This window comes from Lachnellula hyalina (genome assembly GCF_007821495.1).
Source record: "Lachnellula hyalina strain CBS 185.66 chromosome Unknown contig00176, whole genome shotgun sequence".
NCBI classification, from domain to species: Eukaryota; Fungi; Ascomycota; class Leotiomycetes; order Helotiales; family Lachnaceae; genus Lachnellula; species Lachnellula hyalina.
Window position 1 is genome coordinate 1 of NW_022157290.1, and position 19,049 is coordinate 19,049.

Sequence of the window (19,049 nt, forward strand, 5' to 3'; positions counted from 1 at the left end):
TGACGGTACTTCGTACTGCAAGATGAAGTCACATCACTACTGTACTGTATGATTATTCAGCCTTTTCTCGCCCCTGCCCTGCCTGACATGAACACCTGAAACGGGAAGGATTTCGTGCATGTGTTTTCTACTTACTGTACTGTGGAGAGCCAGACTGTGATCAAAGCAACGAATGCATCTGATCTGATCTGATCTGATCTGTGACCGACTGTCTACCTAGGTGGCCTACAAATACCTATCTTTCACTTTTACAACAATCAAGCTACGCATGTCACAGCCTCGTTTCTACGCCCGAATGGCAAAATATACGTCAGCAAACGCAGACAGAGTACTATACGAGCAATAAATAGATCTTACTGCAAGCTGTATTCGTGTGATAGATACATGCACTTACTATTTTGGCCCAAAATATATCTATACACCGCCCGCGTGCCACTTGGTACTGCATCGCATCAGTATTATATCCGCCCGTCTAAAGTGGGTGTTTCAGGAGATACCATCTGTACCTCCCCTCTGTAACATACCGAGTAGTCAGAGTACTTCTCCTGATCTCTGTCAAAGCCAACGCCAACATGATCCTCGGGTCTGAAACGTAAAAGTAGCATGAACCCCGTCTGCTCATTTGGCTATATTAACCCTATTACGAGTAATGCCGTAAATAATATTATAGATTACAAGTAAAGTAATTCTGGACTATTTCTGTTCCCTGTCAATATCTACCGGGGCCTATAGGCACTGTACAGTACTAGCGTCTTCAGGCACCACCACCGCGCCAGAATCCGTCGCCCGCAAGCAGCTCTTAAATCCTCCTAAACCTGTCCCTCCCTCGAAGCATCTGTTCTTTGGATACACATTATATCAGTATACATCTAGATGCTATTGATTAATACATTCACAGCGTTCGATCGCAGTCATCCAGCGAGAACCACTGCTCGTTCTTCCAACCAGCATCGCGATTTGGAGGGGTAGATCTATAAATCCATCGCCATGGGCAATATCACCAGCAGGCCTGAAGAGGCTGCGGCGCTTTATCTACGAGACCAGACTCGATGTCAGTGTTCCCCTGCAGGCCTTCTGCCGAAATGATCATGATATTGACGGACAGACAGTGACCATTTCATCGTTAACCGTTACTAATGCTCGACGGCGGACCGTCCTCAACGTGATTCCAAATGCATTCCCCGCAACAAGAGTATCGGCGACGCGCGATCTGGGGGATAACAGCATAGTGGAATATGTCCAGGTATGATTATGACTGCTATTTCGAGACGTATTTCTGGGGCATATGCTTACAAGACTCCTAGGACCCTGAACAATCTCCTGGTGCCTCGCCGAATTTCATTATAAAGCTTAACAACGACGACGAACTTACCTTCAAGTTTACTTTTATTATTCGACAGACTCCACAAGTCGCGCAGGGAAATACTGGGGTACAAGAGACAACGGGCGGTTTGGTGGACACCGTGGTCAATGGCCTCACATACGTATCGGCTTCGACAGCCAAGGAAGTCGAGACTTTAGTGACAAGAGAATTCCATGCCGACCCGAATCTACACAAGAATGCAAATGTACAGCTAGTTGGGGATTATTCCACAGGTGGAAGTCAGTCAGTATCATTTGAATGGTCCTGGAAATGGCGGCCGCCAAAGCCAACAGAGGATCGAGGGGGAGGATGGAGAAATAACTGCAGTGTTTGTTGTCCCTCGACCTCGAAAGTCTCTCCCTGCTAACGTCTATAGTTTGTTGAATACGATCCTCGAGCACACCGACTGAATGAGCTTGCAAGCTTTTCATTCTGGGTTTCAAGTATAATTTCCCACTAAAACATATCTTCTGCGATACTGACTCCAAAGTTTAGATCCCCAGCAATACCTCAGCCAGCCGAATTCTCCCTCTCCACCATTTAGCCTCGCTGCGCCTCCTAAGCTCCGAGTACCTTCGTCACAATCTATGGATTCCCGAATGAGTGGGACTGATATGCGGGAATATGAAGAACCTTTATCGCCAAGCATGCCAGCCTCCGACGGTCCTGGCCCTCTGCCGAAAGATTTGGTCAAGGTCGACGTCTCATGCCAGCGCCCCGGTGAAGATATGAGCGCCACTGAAGATGGACCTCTTTTCCGAGCTACCATGAAACAACTGGAGCAGAAGACGGGAAGTATGAAGCAGCGCATGAAGAAGGTGGTAAAGAAGGCCGAGGCAGCACATATCGCGCAAATGGACTGCAATGAGGCTGTTGTTGGATTTATGGAAGCTCTACGAGAAGCATCCTCATCGAACGCCAACGCGGTCCAGCCAGCTCTGGAGCATTACTTTGACAAGATTGCGCGGGAGGTGCTGCAGTACGAGAAGCAAAACGCGGTTAACTTACAGAAGATTATCATCGAGCCCTTGACCAAATTATATAACATCGATATCAAGCAAGCAGAGTCTAAGAAGCGAGATTTCGACGAGGAAAGCAAGGATTATTACGCCTATGTATCCCGGTATCTAGGACAGCGGCAGGATTCCCTAAAGCAAAAGAAACGAACCGATAGTGACAACAAGTATCAAACAAAACGGCGGAACTTTGAGCTTAAGAGGTTCGACTACTCTTCGTTTATGCAAGATCTTCACGGTGGCAGAAAGGAGCAGGAGGTATTGTCGCATTTGACAAAGTATGCGGATGCCCAGACCAGAGGCTTCTTGGCAACAGCCAAAACGGTCGAGGAGATGTTGCCGCAATTAGATGCTTTGAGCTCCGAAGTACAGAAAGCCGACAAGGAGTTCCAATATCACCGCACCGAACGTGAGGAGAAACGTCGAAACCTCGAGATGAGCACTGCTCCTTACGTGGAGCCCGACACATTGCCAGCTGTCGCTGTCATCCCTCCGCCGTCAAGTAGCGGCGGTGGTTCAGCCTATCTATCTGATTCAGAGCTCGGCAGATCAGATAGTACGGCGTCTACGCTTAGAGGGGTATCTGCAAACGGTACAGCCATGGCGCAAGCTGTCAATAGCGGTGTATCGGAATTTTCTCGCTCTCCAGGCAGCTCGACTTCCTATGTCGGAGCCGCGCCAAGCCCGGTTCCCGCTTCCAAATTCAGGGGTATTCGGGACTTGGAAGAGAAAGACTATTCGCAAGGCTCATCCAGCGAGAAAATGGGTGAAGGCCGGCAGGAAGGTCTCTTGTGGGCTTTGAGCAGGCCTGGTAGCCACGCAGATCCTAGAGGATTGAACAAACAAGCCTGGCATAAGTGAGTTTTAAGGAATAATTTAAAGATTTATTTGCTAATTATTGATAGATTTTGGATTGTTCTGGCTGCTGGAAAGCTGTCTGAGTATAGCAACTGGAAACTAAAGCTGGATCTGCATATGGACCCCATTGATCTTCGTATGGCTTCTGTCAGAGAAGCTCGGAACGCAGATAGAAGATTTTGCTTTGAGGTAATAACACCTCAGTTTAAACGAGTATACCAAGCAACCTCCGAGGCCGACATGAACAGTTGGATCTCGGGTATCAATAACGCTATTCAAAGTGCAGTTGAGGGCCGTGAGTCAAGAGCGCCGCCCTCCAGGCCGGCTCCAAAACCTGAGACTCATTCGATCCGGCGGGACATCGGCTCGATTTTGACAGGCAAAAGCTCATCTATGAACCATGGGACGCACCACACCACCAACAACTTGGGTGGAAATAGTGTGCTCCGACGGACTACGGTGGGCGCACGACCAGCATATAACCGACAGGGAAGCAATGGGTTTGACGACAGCCCGGACAAGCTACTTAAGCTACTGCGTGAAGCAGATCAGGGTAACTTCTGGTGTGCAGATTGTGGTTCGGGGATTAAGACGGAGTGGGTATCGATCAATCTTGCAATTATCCTCTGCATTGAGTGCAGTGGCATTCATCGATCTCTCGGGACACATATTAGCAAGGTTCGCTCGCTTACGTTGGATATCAACTCATTCACTACAGACATTGTCGAGCTTCTTCTGCTCGTTGGCAATCGGGTCTCGAATATGGTATGGGAAGCCAAGCTAGATCCGGCTCTTAAGCCAACGCCCCAAGCTTCTCGCGAGGAAAGGTTAAGGTTTATCACGGCCAAGTACGTCGACAAGGTGTACGTAGAGCCCATCTCATCGACACTCTCACGATACCCTACTGCGGATGAGACACTCCTTGCAGCTATCAAGAAGAACGAGATCCAGCAGGTTATATACGCATTGGCGTTGAACGCGAACCCTAATGTTGCAGACAAGTCCAGGGGGACGCATTCGGTCTTCTTAGCATTGGCTGCTGCGGATCCTGCTCAACCTTCGCCAGTGACTTCGTCTTCAAAACCGGAGACACCTGTCAAGCCAGTTCCATTCCCTATAGCGGAGCTGCTTGTACAAAATGGAGCTGAGATCCCTGCATCTTTACCTGCTTTCCCTCTTAGTCGGAGTGCGAGTCTTTACATTGAGCAGAAGAGTGGTCGAGGGCGTCCATTGAACGATACTATAGGAGCACTTCCAGTGTTAAGTTCAGCAGACAGGCAAAAGGATCGAGATGCGCGATTGCAGAAACGCGTGAGTGCTGGTGGACGACTGGCGAGAGTACCTATTCCGGAGAGGTGATCAGTGTTGGGTGGTTTTATGAATTACGCGATGATTTGGAGATACCATGGGAATAAATGCACTGTCGGCGTTGGATCTTGCTGTCGGGCTTTTGGGTTTGCATTGCTTCGGGGCAAAAGAATACGACGGGGCTTACGAGTCCTCGACTGTTAGTGTATAGGTGGGGAATTCAGACCCTTGGTTTGGAAAGAATGAAGCAATTATAGGCCATGATACTTGGTGTAAGTAGTAATTAATGAAAACAGATATTGGCAAGGGGTAAAATTTGAAGCATTTTGATATGTATATATATATTTATATCGATCTACCTATGTAAGGTTCGGAACAAGGGCGAGACTATCCGTAAAGTATAGATATTGCTGCACGATGATGTCAGTGGCCCGGATGTGTAGCCGAGCTTTACGTTTTCTCTAGAGAATGAAGTGGTAAGAGTTGGAATTAGCCCGTGTAAAGTAGTACATATACGGTAATTATTGTATCCAAGCTCAGAGCTAAAGTCACGGAACATATGCTGTCGATGCAATAAAATCTATAATCTTGCCTCTTTCTGTTCTGTTGCATGTTATCAAAGTTCAAGGACCCTTCAACCTTTAAAGCCCCTTCCAACGCTGCCAAGAAACCACAATTGACCCAATTCTCTTGGCGACGCTTATTTTTCAGCCGCAAGATCACGACTCGATCACCGGATAACAATTATTGGACCGTCCACATCAAGCTTCAGATAAGCTCCAGACAAGCTTCAAATCCAATCTTCACTTGTTTTCATCTTCATCTTCGTATCTGTGTATTGCGATAGAACACCCACCCTCGTTGCGACCAAGTAATCACAGCTGCCTGTCGTCTGACAATAAGCTTACAAGCCCTTTCTACAACTGCTGCTGAGAGTAAGGCTGTTCTTCACAGTTGCTCATTTAAACGCGCTAATAAAGATCAACAGACTCAAAAACATGTCGGAACAGGAAAAGGCGCCAGCGCAGCCTATAAGCGATGCCAATGAAGTCGAACCCTCCGGCTTACGAAATGGCGACGCAGAGAAGCCGGCGCCGCTGGAGCATAATGGTGGCCAGGGTGAACACAAGGGCAAAGTTGCAGCAGCAAAGGAGAAAGTAAGCAAGCAACAGGAGAAGATGAAAAACAAGAAAGAACCTGCTGGAGGCTACGATGCGACGCCTATCCCCGCAGCGCGCGATGGCTACACCGTGCGCTTCACTTTCCACCGCGCTGAGAACCTGCCCGTTGCAGATCTCAACTCTGGATCCTCGGATCCGTTCATCATGGCGACATTGAGCACATCGCTACCAAAGAGACACAAGGAGGATCCGGAGATGGTTATAAGGACTCCGACCATACATAAGAATACGAATCCGGAGTGGAATACCCATTGGGTTGTTGCTGGGATTCCGTCGAGTGGATTTAAGTTGAAGTGCAGGCTTTACGATGAGGACCCGTCAGATCACGATGATAGATTGGGCAATGTGACGGTTCATGTCAATCACATTGATGCGAATTGGAGAGGTTTCCAGGAGGACAAGTTTGATATCAAGAAGAGGATGATGAGCAAGAGGGCGTATCTGATTCGGGGCTGTGCTGCGATATTTAGTGATGTGCATATGAGTGGGAGTTTGTACCTCAGCGCTGAGGTGCTGGGTGAGTCTGAGAAACCTCATGGACGGCTATTTACGGTTGGGGATACGGCATGGGTGAAGCATTACTCGCCTATGATTGGAAGAATTGCAGGAACGAAAGCTCCTGGTAGTACTGTTGGTACCGATGGGAAGCCCAAGACTGAGAAATACGAGTAAGTCATTTTTACCAAACTTTCTAAAGCCTATACTAATGAAAACAGTTTCCAAGCAAACCAATATCAACTCCAAGGCCCAGTCCCCGCAGAACTTTATCACCGCTTCGTAGAATTCAAGCCTTTCGTCAAAGGCATGTTCTCGAAAGCCGGCCTGCGAGGCAGAGTCCTAAATAAAGCCCTACATCATCAACACGCACACGTCTACAACTTTGCAAACAGCACCGAATACGGCGTCGTGCCCCCGCGATCCAAAGAAGCATCCCTTCAATTCCTCAAGATGGTCCACTTTGATGAAGGCGGGCGCATCTTCACCTACGTGCTCACCTTGGACGGCTTGTTGCGTTTCACTGAGACGGGCAAAGAATTCGGTATTGATCTGCTGAGCAAACATACTATGCACAGCGATGTGAACATCTACATTGCTTGTTCCGGCGAGTTTTTTGTAAGGCGGTTGAAACATCCCCATCAATCAACAGACTCACCAAGCCAAGAATCCCACCCAGACACCGACATCCCCCGGTGGCCCACCTCATTCACCCCCTCCAAAATCCCCAGAGAGCTACGAGCTAATCATCGACAACGACTCCGGGACCTACCGCCCCAAAGGCGACTTGTTACCCAAGCTCAAAGAATTCCTCAACGCCAATTTCCCTGGCCTGCACGTCGTGGTAAAAGAATGCACGGATGAGAAACTCACTAAGATGAAGCAAGGACAGAGGGAGCGCAAGAAGAAAGAGGGCAACAATGTGACCATGGTGCAGAATTCGGACGATGATATTAGCAGTAGTGATGAGGAAAGGCTTGATGGGGGCATCGCGAAGAAGACGGGCAAGCAGAGGGCGTTGGAAGCGTTGGAGAATCCAAAGGGCGCTGCGAAGAGTATTATTCCGGGCGAGAAGGGGAGGAAGACTAGGGAGGCGAATGAAGAAGATGGAGATAGGGCCGAGGCTAGTGCCGTGTAAAAAGTGCAGTGCACGGGAGTAATGAGCTTGTGGATTTACTAATAGTTTTGCTTATTTTGATACCTAGTAAGTTGGTGGCAGCTGGCTATCTCGGATTGTTACATGTTTTATATGCGAAAATATTAGGTGCCGTGTTGATATCACAGGGGTGATCGCTTCTTACTCTGCTATAGCATAATGGTAAGACTTGACTCTGTTTTGGGTGGGTTGTATTGTGATGTAATGTCTAAGACTAAGTGTGGAAAGCAGAGCGAAGAGGTGATGCCTCTGCGTCGCTTGGTCATCCGTGCTAAGGCCACATGACCTCAAATGCCACATGCCGCGTACTTGCTTACTTGCTTGCTTGCTTGTACTGTAGATAAGATACGACTTATTTATAGCTTGAGAAGCTCTGTTCTGTTTTCTACTTCTGAATATATCATTTCCTCTACTATACATACACAACCAACCAACCAACCAACCACTTGGCCAAAAGCCACCCGTGCAAAAAAACATAAATAACACGACATGGTATCAACATCTTCTCATTGCATGTATAGAAAGAAGCTCTACTGTATCATATCAAACCAACTCAACTCCCACGCGTAATCCCTTTTGTTACCCTATACATAGCTTACAAAAAAAAAAAGTACCCTACAAGTTCATGACACTCGGTCACGAAAACAGAAACCCAGCAAGGGCAGAAGAAGAAGAGAAGAAGAAGAAGAAGATGCAACGCTGGCAAAAGAAGCTTTCACAAAGTTTTTCTTTATAAGAAGAAAAAGAAAAACAAATACGCAAATGAAACAGAATAGGGCGGAGAACAAATCGCTAGCTAAATACAACCCTCGCTCTTTTGCTTAATTACTCGATTCAACTTTCGGCGTCTCACCGATGGTGGTGTCTTCCCCCGGCGTAAAAATCGCCTCTTCCACCTCCCCGGGCCCAGTGAGCGGAGAAAAGGCCTCAACCTCTTCAATGTCATCCTCGTCCTCCTCTTCGATAATCTCGCCGCTCCTCCTGCCCACCTGACTAGCGCTGCGACTGTGGCTGCCAGTTCTGCTACGCTCAGGGGTCGGGGAAGAGGTGTTAAGCGAGGGGCCTTTGAAGAGGTTTTTCTTGCGCTTAGCGAAGACTAAGCCGTTTGAAGAGGGGCCGTTGTTACCCCACGATATACCTTCGTTGAAAGTGGATATTGGGGGTTGGCGCACGACGCGGATGTTGGTGGGGAAGGCGCTGGTGGTGGGCGTGGCGGGGAGGACTTTGACGGAGTGGTGCGGACTGCGGGTGGGTAGGGAGACTTTGGACATGGAGCCCGAGCCGTTGGAGGAGGTGGATGAGGCTTTGGAGTGCGAATGATGGTGGTGGTGGATGGTACGGACCGAGGAGACGGATGAGGAGGTTGATTTTCTGCCGCGCAGGCCGGTGCTGGAGCGACGGAAGGTGGAGCGTGGGGTTTGGGGCGCGGGGGATACGGAGTGTCGTTTATTTGTGGGCGTGACATATGTTCGATTCAACACGGGCTGCGATTGTGGTCCAGGTTGTAGCAAGGGTCTAGGTGGAGTTTTTGAGGTCGCAGGTCGAGGACTGGGATCTTTGGTGCCCGTTCTCGAGCTGCCGTTTGACTTGTGAGTAAGGTCTGGTGTTGAACGACTCGTTTTCTTCCCAGGAGACTTTGCACGTTTGGCATTATCCAAGATCCAATGTTTCCAATGAGCCAGCTGATTAATGAAAGCATGCTGGTGCCTCCTCCGCTGAGGTCTTATTACTGTACCATTGGTATGTGGAGATAATAAGTCAGGGTTGGATGTGACTAATTGAAGCGTACTTCCCCGTGACCTAGCTCCACGAAGAGTTCCCTCTTTCGGTGGGGGGATAGGCCGTCGATGTCGCGACGAGCTTGCTGAACGTATCGAATCTTTTTCTATCGGCGGAGGAGGCGTCCTAATGCCTGGTGAGTCTAGCTGCGAATGTTCGGGTAATCCAGGAAGATCTGTAAGTACAAGTTCCGGGTAATGCGCACTACGTCTGTCTTTTCTTCCTCTACTCCTAGGCGGATCAGACAACTTGATCATCTGACCTTCTTCGTCAACACCCTGCAACGTAGGCGCCAGCCTCTCCAGCCGGCTACTGGCACCACTCAATCTCCGTGAAGCTCTAATTTCCGCTTCTCTTTCTCTGCGTTTTCGTTCCCTGCGAGCTTGTTTTCGCTCCTCCTTCTCAATCAGAAGAGACCACCAACCAGCTAAAGCATCACACCGCTGAGCCAAAACGTTCTCGATCACTTTGTCAATATCGACCCCAGCACTACGCATTCGCTCCAAGGTCTCTTTTTCCAGGGGCGTCGCAAAAGGTGCTGGCTGTTGAAGCTTTAAGATGGCTTGCTGCTGAGGTGCATGCTCAGCTAGGAACGGATGAGTCAAGATATCCGACAATGCTGGGCGGAGAAGGGGCCTTTTCGAGAGTAGGAGGCCCAACAAAGACATGGCATCTGGGGTAAGGTGCTCTGCCCATTTTGGTTCGCTACTGAGAATTTTGGTCCTTGTTATATTGTCATCGTCGTCGTCGAAAGGTAGCTCTCCGCACAGAAGAGCATATAAAATGACCCCTAAACTCCAAACATCAACCTTCTCGCCGGCATATTTCTCTCCTTTCAGCATTTCCGGGGCACTGTAACAGACAGTACCGCAGAATGTCTGGAGATAGCTGGCCTTGCCCTCATATTCCCTTGTAAACCCGAAGTCAACCAGCTTAACATTTTCGTGCTTGTCGAGGAGGATATTTTCCAGCTTGAGATCTCGGTGAACGCAGGACGAGTTATGGACGTATGAGACTGCTCCGACTAATTGTGTAAATATCTTTTGCACCTTCTCTACCGGAAGCGGCCCATTTTTCAATAAATAGTTGTACAGTTCATCTCCTGAATAGAATTAGTAGGAGAAATAACCGGGTACCGTGCTTGTCCGTACCTGGGCAGTATTCCAACACCAACCACACCAAGTTCTCCGTTACAATAACTTCGTATAGCCGGGCGATATGAGGATGTAGGAATTGCCGATGGTGGTGGATTTCGCGGGCCAAATTCGAGTCATCTTTGTTCGCAGATTTCAGAACAACCTGCGCCGTTAGCTACAGCATCCTCCTACTCCCTCCCCTCTAGACGTACTTTGGAACCATTCGTGAGCTTATGATTTGCCAAATACACCTTGCCAAATGATCCTTTCCCAATTAAACGCCCAAGTGTATAGTTCCCAACTGATCGCAAATCTTTCGACGAGAACTCTCTGCGAAAGGTAGTTTAGCAAAATGTCCCGGAGAGCTCGGAAACTAGTGGCACATACTCCAGTAGCTCATGGTATGAATTGGCAAGCTATTGCGCCCATTCATTAGTGATCAAATCCCTAATATGGCCGTAGGTGCGGTTCCAACTGGCACCGAGTATAGAAGGGTTTACCTTAGCTTTCCGTACTTGCGAATCAGCCTTTTGCCTTGCCGTCTGCATACCAGTCAGGTTTCACACCTCCTACTGCTATGGTACCAAGAAGCTGCCGTGAGCCCGGACATTCAAGAGCGGCGCGGCGTCGAGTTGGAGTTGCGTTCACGAGAGCCTTTACGGCGGGGAGTTCGAGGCGGAGGCGTCGTCGGTATTTCGAGGATGGATTGAGGTTAATGTAATCGGAGCATTGAACTTTTCTGCTGGGGCTGCAATGGGGCGATCAATCGTCGACTTATGGGGAGACGATGGTCAAGTGCCGGGGACCTGTTACAGAATAATGAGTTGGGAGCCAGGGCCTCCTGTTTCTTGCAGATGCAGATGTTCCTGATCCAACAAATTCGGATTCGCTTAAGCCTGCATATATCTACTCGGTATTAATCGCCCTGGATGTCTTGGAGAACGCGAATTAATAACATTGAAAGCTTCTATTTTTCCAATTGTATATAGAAGATTCTCAGAAACAACCAACTGGTTCATAAAGATAATCGGGGTTGTACACCTCCCTTTTCAGTACGCCAATAAAATAACTCAGACCCATGTGCATCACGTGAATATAGAAGCCTCCTATAAAATAAAGTTGGGCTGGATAGATCTGGAAGTCTCCTCGAACGTTTTCCGTTAGACAGTTTTGATATCAGAGTTGCAATCAGTATTTCAAAAAGCCAGGTGGTTAGAGGTCTTGCGTAACACTTACAGTCATCGCATAAGCTATGTGATTTTGATATCTAAAGCCTCTTGGGAAATGTGATTTTTAGTCACTAGTAGTATGTAATCGTGTAATGATCTATCAAGATGACCTATGTCCCTCTTACTCCACCAGAAAAATACTATGGCGATAAGAATCAAGGCAGGTCCACCAGCGAGGGCCCCTTCAGCAATTGCTCCGGTAGGGACAGTGTTGTGCTGTTCCGCAGTCAGACTTACTTGAGGAGCCGCTGTGTTCGCAGAAGTTGTTGTAGAAGTTGATGAGGCAGACGAAGAAGATGCAGGCGTAGAGGTTAATGTGGCGGATGAAATTGCTGAAGTTGATGATGAAGCTGACAAAGCTGATTTGGTTTCGGAGCTCGATGACACCTGAGAGGGGGGTGTTTTGAAGGCAGCTGTCAGATTTAGCGTTAGTATGTCCTATCATGGTGGGGTCGGGGTAGGAGTATTCTCTTCATAAGCAACTTGTTCCAGAAACATGACTCTACAGAAGACAGTTGGCGAGATACCCAGAGCATACCTGCGTGTAAAGCACTCGAAGGACATCCATCTGCGCATGGGTTTATATCGCAGCAACCTTAAAAGTCAGGATGTAAAAACGTATACCAGAGGCCTGAACTGCAAACCACATTTGGCCAGTATGAGCCATCATTTGTTGAAGAATCGGGTCTGCTGGCAGTACCTGTAGGTGAGTTAGAAAGGGACTGAACTCAAAATGGAGCTGAGAACATTCCCATGCAAAGTCAAGTGAGAAATTATAACTTACCCATTCCGGCAGCCCGTAAATCTTCTGCCGGACATCCATCTTTATGGCATAGATTTGAAACGCAGCAGCCAAGAAATGTTGGGGTTTGGAGTTCGCACGTATACCTGGGAATGATCATAAATGGTTCGACCCATTATTAGCATTTGTTAACGTACCAAAGCCCGCCATTCGGGCATGCTCTGTAAGTATTATTTGCTAGGACGACTGCTATATTCGCCTTTAAGATAAGGAGTAATGAAGAAGACATCTCTTGAATGAGATTGCAACTGGATTTGGTAGGAAAAAAGCAAACATGAATCGCATATGCACTAGGAAGATAGGAGTGCGCTCGTAGCACCTATATACAAGCCACAATATGCCGTGCTCCGAAGTGCCTTTGAATAAGTTCTGTCTTGACAAGAGGCTGGACTGCAATCCTTGATCAACTTCGGGGAGGACACCCCCCTAATTGCATCTTGACCGTAAATTAGACTGTATTCGAACAAGGCAAGATCCATTCCCGGCCATGCGATGGGTTGGAAGAATTGGTATCCATGTGAGATGAGCCGAGCCTCCCAGCTTCCAGACCAAGCTGCGCTCAAATGACATAGTATTACTAGCACAGCCCGCACATGATCTAGGGTTGCACTTGCAACCTGGTGATCCAAACTTACATCACTTATTGGACCAAAGGCCCGTGGCGTTAAATAGAACGTAAAAGCAAAATATACCACTACTCTGCGCAAGTAAATAGACGAAGCAATACGACAGTGGTGCATGGCAGGACGGATGTTCTAGCCTGCAACTTCGCACTTTGGTCTCTCCCAAGAGCCCAATGGAAAGTAACCTGCATTGTCTTCACATTCGCATCGATGATATATTAAGAGAAGAACAGGACTTGCCAGAACCCGGAAGACCGCACCAATCATATTTCACACAAATTTCTGGGTATACTGAAGGGTATTGGTCATGCCTCGTTCCATTTATTCTCTAAAAGTACAGCAAGCCGCAAGTAGCTTAATTGATTTGCGTTCCGTATCCCCTGATTTGATCCGCACTATGTTCACAGTTAGTGTCAAAGAAAGCAAAGGCACGGTAGATGGGTAACTTACAACGCCCAACTCTGCTTCTCCAACTTCTCATTCTCCTTTAGATCAATGCCATCCTTGGTGATCACGGCAATAGAATAGTTGTCCAAACTTCTCGCATCTCTATAGAACAAAACCTTCATGCTCTCTTTCACCGCCTCCAAAGCTTGCTCCTTTGACAGCTTAGCAGCAGCTTCCTCATCAGGGGCAACCTTTCTCAAGAGTGGCTGTGCTAAATGCGCACCAAATCCAGTGGCCAAACTGGGCGAACTGAAAGTTGTGCCAAGTAGATCTGCGCTTGCCAGGAACGGCTTGCTCTCTCCATCCAGTCCAGCAACAAGAATCTGGTTCCATAATGGGTTGAAGTCTGATCGGCGCTTGTAGAAGACTTTGGATAGGTAGGTGTGAAGGTTATGGGCGTTGAGTGTATGTCCAGACGAGCTGTAGGCTTCTTCGGTGTCGAGAGAGGTGAGGAGTCGGTCTAGGTATTGCATATCTGAGACGTCCCCACCAAATCCAACAACTGAGGTATCGGCAAATGTTCGAAGGCGCTTCACATCAGTGAAACGGGCAAGGGAACCATAGGAAGCTGTGTGTGAGCATATATATTAGCCTGTTGTGGTCTTCCACTTCTTGGAAAGTAACGAACCCAAGTTATCGGCGGCGATAATTACACCATCCTTGAACTTAAGAGCCACTACTGAGGTACCGGTGACAATCGGCTGTTGGGTGTGTTGGTTTGGTCCATGGCTTTGAAGGTATGAACTGTCGTAGGCACCGTAGATATCGTCTCTGGGCTACATGAAGGTCAATACTGCAACACGGCTGCTAGGGGTGATCTACGCACACGTCCCCAAGCTTGCGGAAGATGGTTCATGATGAAATTAAGTGGTTCGGGTGGTTGCAAAGTACTTTGAGTTTTCGCAAGAAACCCGTGTGGGTATTGTGGTGTTTGGAGAGTCGAGAGGTATTGAGTTGCAGCTCAGGTCAGGCAGGAGCTTGACGCGGAAGCTCTCGCGAACCGCGCTAGTGGTACCTAGGTATCATATCGCCGTGTCCAGCAACAAAATTTCAAACTACATGTAATCCTTCATTCACAAGCACAACCACAATGGCCGGACTCGTGAGCTACGGAAGCAGCGAAGAGGAGGATAATGTTCAGGAGAATATGGTTCAAGAAAAGGTATTCTGAAGTTATTTACCAACACATCCAAAGTGGATCACTAACCGTGCAGATAGCGATCAGACAAAGCTCCAATAAACCACAAAACGAATGGTATCACACCTGGTATGTGTTTCTGCAATATTCTTGTTTTCATCGCGATATCTAACCTATGTCAGAAACACAGTCGAACGGCAGCAGACGACAACCCAGTCAGGCAGAATCTACAATACCTCTCCCCAAGCCAGATGCTCCTCTTGCTGGCCCTGTCATAGGCCCAACGGTTCCTACAGATGATTCTCTTCCAATGGTGGGGCTACTTGAAGAAGATCAAGAAACAGGAGCAGCACCGCAGTCTCCATACTCCGCAAACAGAGCTCTATTAAGAGACCTTACATTACCAACTCTACCAAACTATGACATACCTCCGTCACCTCCTGGATCACCTGTAGGGAGCACGAATGCAAAATTCAAGCATTTTCTAGAGCTGAAGAAGCAAGGCATCCATTTCAATGAGAAGCTTGCTAAGTCATCGGCACTTAAGAATCCAAGTCTCATGCAGAAGCTTATGGATTTCTCAGATATCGATGAAGCTGGCCAATATGTAACCACATTACCGAGAGATCTCTGGAATCCAGATGCTTTTCCTGCCCATGCATATAAAGAAGAACTGGCAAAAAATCAACAAAAAACACTGAAGAGAAAAGAGGATGAAAAATCTAGGGGCCAAAGAGAAAGTGTGGACTTTGTTCCAGCGTCTGCTTCTGGAGAACCCGCTAGTCGAAGTGGGACGCCTGGGAATGGAGTAAAGCCGAGTCAAAAGAGCGCCGCGGAAAGGATTATGGCAGGACTTGATAGGAATCTTTCAAGTTCACCACGGGTTCAAGGCGTGAAACGAAAATCGAGGTTCGACAGTTGAACAAAACAGAAGAGGAAGATGCGTATAACCAATTTGACTGGAGAGTCCTAGAGGAACTGCATAATTCAAGAGCCAGGAGGCTTTTGCCGCTTTGCTTGGGAAGGAGAAGGCTACTGTTGCTGTTACACCCAACATTACAATACGCGGCGATATCGGAAGATTGCCCAGGTGGCAGGAGGATATTAAGGAGAGCCAGCCGTGCCCAGCAAGGTCATCAGCCACAAGTCACACTTTGCGTATAGATCACGCGCTTAGGTCACGAATTTAGGTATCGATAGACGCGAGAAGCGCGCTTTGAATGACAATGTGATCTACTTAGCCCAGAAAGTTTAGCATCGGGCACTTAGTACTGTAGTCCCTTGATCGCAACCATAGTAAGAAGTGCGCGTGCGCATGGAGCGTGACAATAGCAATGGCCTGGTGGGGGTGAGAGAATTGCACATATGCATATGCATGAAGGTTTGCTTTAAAAAAGTCTATTGCCAATTAGTACACATTATCTCACTTGCACCTACTTACAAACGTTGCGCAAAAAGAAGAGAGTTCAAGGTTAAGAGGCTACCTATCGTCTTCCAAACGGAACTTTTATAAGTTAACTAGCTTGTCTTGGATGACAATAAACGCTTGGACCCGGTCTCCGCCTCAACGCCGAACCTCAAAACTGGAATTTAGACATCAGGATCGGGGTCCTTATCCACCTCGCTCGCTCGCATTCTTCACAGGTTGTCCTTAGGCACAAGGACTTCATTTCTATTTGCTCTATTGCGAGGATACCTCTACCTTCTATTGCTCTACTCTGCTCTACTCAGGAATCTTAGGATTCATCTGGCTGCCTGGTCAGAGCTCTACCTAGGTACAGTACCAGAGCTTGGCCGGTACGACTAATTATGGCTCCACGTGGCGAGAAGACGCAATTGAAACGGGGACGAGTATGTTTATATTTATCCTCCAATCTTCTGAATGCCTTGAAAAAATACTTGTACATTGCACACCCCGAATTAACAAACATGACGTAGGGGGGGACAGCAGAAGACCGAGACAATTCCAAAAAGCCTAGACGCTCCCAACGATTATCACAGACCCAAGGCCCGACGACGCCAGTGTCGAAGAAACAACAATTGCCTTCTCCTGTTACCAAAGAACCTTCGGATGCTTCAACAAGCTCGGGCTCGAGTGATGCTTACAAAGAGGCTACTGCTACGCCCCCCGAGGGCCGTCCAAGTCAACTTCACCACCGTCCGATAGACAATAGTTCGCCGCCTGGCTTTTCCTCTCCGCCACAAGAAACACAAGCTTTCTCACAATTCGTTTATCCCACATCGGCCTTGTCGAATGAGGTTGAGGATGAGACCAAAGAAGGTGTCTGGGGCTATTTGATCCCGCTGGATCCTCAATATGGAAAAACACTTGTACTGAAGAAGCGCAATGCATGCCCTCTGCCAGAAGACCTTGCAAACTTTGGAAAGTCTAAGAAGGGGCAATACAAGGATTTTGAAAAGGAGGAAGAGGGCTATGAGGCGAACAAGTTGAAGGGTATCGCTTCCGGAGGATACTTAGTTGGTCGTCATCCGGAATGTGGTACGTTACTCGAGTATTACAATCATATGCTCAACTAATTGGACTCAACAGATCTAATCATTGAGGATCCAATCGTTTCGAACAGACATTGTCTCATCTTTACTGAAAATAAGGGCAGTGACACTGTTGGTGTGATAGAGGACTTATCGAGTAACGGAACCTTCATCAACGAGGCTATGCTAGGACGAAACAAACGACGCGAGCTTCAAGATCAAGATGAGATTACAATTTTAGATGGTGCTAGATTTGTCTTCAGGTATCCAAAGAACCGGCAGACCAGTCCCTTCTTGCAACAGTACACACTTTTAGAGAAACTTGGAAAAGGTCATTTTGCTGAAGTCTTTTTGTGTGTTGAGAAGACAACTGGACAACGGTACGCGGTCAAGATCTTTACCAAACAACCCGGTGTCGAGGAACGATCCAAAACCGAGGGTTTGCAGCAAGAAATCGCAGTATTGATGGGTGTCAGTCATCCAAACATGTTGTGTTTGAAAGATACGTTTGATGAATCAAATGCGGTTTATCTTGTTTTGGAGCTAGCCGCTGAAGGGGAGCTATTCAACTGGATTGTCATGAAGCAGAAGTTGACAGAGGACGAAACCCGAAAGGTTTTCATCCAGTTATTCCAAGGTGTCAAATACCTAGTAAGTTTGACTTAACTTCTCTTTAGATTTAATCGCTAACAACATATAGCACGAGCGAGGAATTGTTCATCGCGACATCAAGCCAGAGAATATTCTCCTCACTGACAAGAATCTCCACGTCAAGCTGGCAGATTTTGGCTTAGCAAAGATCATTGGAGAAGAATCATTCACAACTACATTATGTGGAACACCAAGTTACGTCGCTCCCGAGATCCTCGAGGAGAGCAGACACCGCCGGTACACGCGTGCAGTAGACATTTGGTCCCTCGGCGTGGTGCTTTATATCTGCCTTTGCGGCTTCCCCCCTTCTCCGACGAGCTCTACTCCGACGCGAACCCCTACACGCTGACGCAACAAATCAAGAATGGCCATTTTGACTACCCCTCTCCCTACTGGGATTCAGTCGGCGACCCAGCCCTTGACCTCATCGACCGCATGCTGACAGTCGACGTCGAGAAACGCTACACCATCGACGACTGCCTCTCTCATCCATGGACCACGCAGAAACCCATAAACCCAAACGACAGCACCGACGGCCTGGTCGGCGGCATTGACGGGTTGAATTTCAGCAAGCGCAAGATGGTACGAGAGCGTACACTGCTTAGTAGTCTGAACGACGTCAAGATCACACGTGTGATCCCGCTCGAGCCTCAGAAAGACCCCGTAAAAGTTTACGTCAAGAATCCCGACTCCAAGAACCCACAGAACAAAGTCAATAAATCCATAGATACCAACGCCAAGGGCGTACCGAAGAGCATCGCAGGGGCGCCGAAGAAGGAAGAAACGCCGGCGGGGGCCAGGGACCCGAATGAGTTTATGGGCCTCGGGGGAAGGGGCGATCAACAATTGTATGGAAATGAGGGCAGTATCTATACACCTACGGAGGTGAAATGATTATATACATATGTCATGGCATGCTCTTTCGACGTACCGCTTTGTAATGGATATCTACTCACTTTACTTGTACATAAGACCGGGTTGGGAGGGGCTGGTGTTTGGAGAAAAGCAATATGCATGCAGTGTTTGATTTCGCTTCGCGAATGGTTTTTTCCGGAGTTAGGAAATCAACTGCATGGGTGTAGTATCTTATTATATTTGAACATGAATATGAATATTTATATAAATATAATTCAATCTTAAATATCTAGTTTTGTAGCATGTAAAAATAGCAATCTTTCTGTTGGTATCACAGGGGTGATCACTTCTTACTAGCTAGTATGCATTTAGTAAGACTTGACTCTGGTTTTAGTAGTTATATTATGATGTCTAGATTATAGTATTATTACTAAAGCGAAGAGGTAATGCCTCCTTCGCTGAGCTACGCTACGCTAAGTCATATGAATAGAAAGGCTCTCACTATGACTCCTTGTATCC

General features: G+C 47.7%; 6 protein-coding genes across 6 annotated transcripts; 4 read left to right on the forward strand and 2 right to left on the reverse strand.

Moving 5' to 3' along the window:
• Positions 1–987: 987 nt before the first annotated feature.
• csx2 lies at positions 988–4,596 on the forward strand (the record flags this gene model as incomplete). The annotated part of the gene is made up of 6 exons (XM_031152228.1): positions 988–1,051; positions 1,110–1,243; positions 1,305–1,691; positions 1,740–1,806; positions 1,859–3,236; positions 3,285–4,596. The coding sequence occupies 6 exons, from the start codon at positions 988–990 to the stop codon at positions 4,594–4,596; spliced, it is 3,342 nt and encodes a 1,113-aa protein (XP_031002309.1).
• Positions 4,597–5,543: 947 nt separating this feature from the next.
• LHYA1_G007300 (uncharacterized protein) lies at positions 5,544–7,359 on the forward strand (the record flags this gene model as incomplete). The annotated part of the gene is made up of 3 exons (XM_031152229.1): positions 5,544–6,394; positions 6,443–6,839; positions 6,889–7,359. 3 exons carry the CDS (start codon positions 5,544–5,546, stop codon positions 7,357–7,359), a joined length of 1,719 nt encoding a protein of 572 aa, XP_031002305.1.
• Positions 7,360–8,198: 839 nt separating this feature from the next.
• YPL150W (putative serine/threonine-protein kinase) lies at positions 8,199–12,473 on the reverse strand (the record flags this gene model as incomplete). The annotated part of the gene is made up of 8 exons (XM_031152230.1): positions 8,199–10,258; positions 10,308–10,455; positions 10,505–10,622; positions 10,680–10,708; positions 11,663–11,934; positions 12,146–12,221; positions 12,306–12,409; positions 12,461–12,473. The coding sequence occupies 8 exons, from the start codon at positions 12,471–12,473 to the stop codon at positions 8,199–8,201; spliced, it is 2,820 nt and encodes a 939-aa protein (XP_031002306.1).
• An 828-nt stretch (positions 12,474–13,301) lies between these two features.
• PRE4 (Proteasome subunit beta type-7) lies at positions 13,302–14,249 on the reverse strand (the record flags this gene model as incomplete). The annotated part of the gene is made up of 4 exons (XM_031152231.1): positions 13,302–13,341; positions 13,397–13,961; positions 14,022–14,169; positions 14,220–14,249. 4 exons carry the CDS (start codon positions 14,247–14,249, stop codon positions 13,302–13,304), a joined length of 783 nt encoding a protein of 260 aa, XP_031002303.1.
• A 234-nt stretch (positions 14,250–14,483) lies between these two features.
• On the forward strand, positions 14,484–15,453 carry mug151 (Meiotically up-regulated protein; the record flags this gene model as incomplete). Its single annotated transcript, XM_031152232.1, has 3 exons — positions 14,484–14,555; positions 14,612–14,660; positions 14,714–15,453. The coding sequence occupies 3 exons, from the start codon at positions 14,484–14,486 to the stop codon at positions 15,451–15,453; spliced, it is 861 nt and encodes a 286-aa protein (XP_031002304.1).
• Positions 15,454–16,340: 887 nt separating this feature from the next.
• Positions 16,341–18,569, forward strand: fhkC (putative serine/threonine-protein kinase; the record flags this gene model as incomplete). The annotated part of the gene is made up of 5 exons (XM_031152233.1): positions 16,341–16,382; positions 16,470–17,031; positions 17,083–17,675; positions 17,725–17,949; positions 18,039–18,569. 5 exons carry the CDS (start codon positions 16,341–16,343, stop codon positions 18,567–18,569), a joined length of 1,953 nt encoding a protein of 650 aa, XP_031002302.1.
• Between the last annotated feature and the right edge of the window lie 480 nt (positions 18,570–19,049).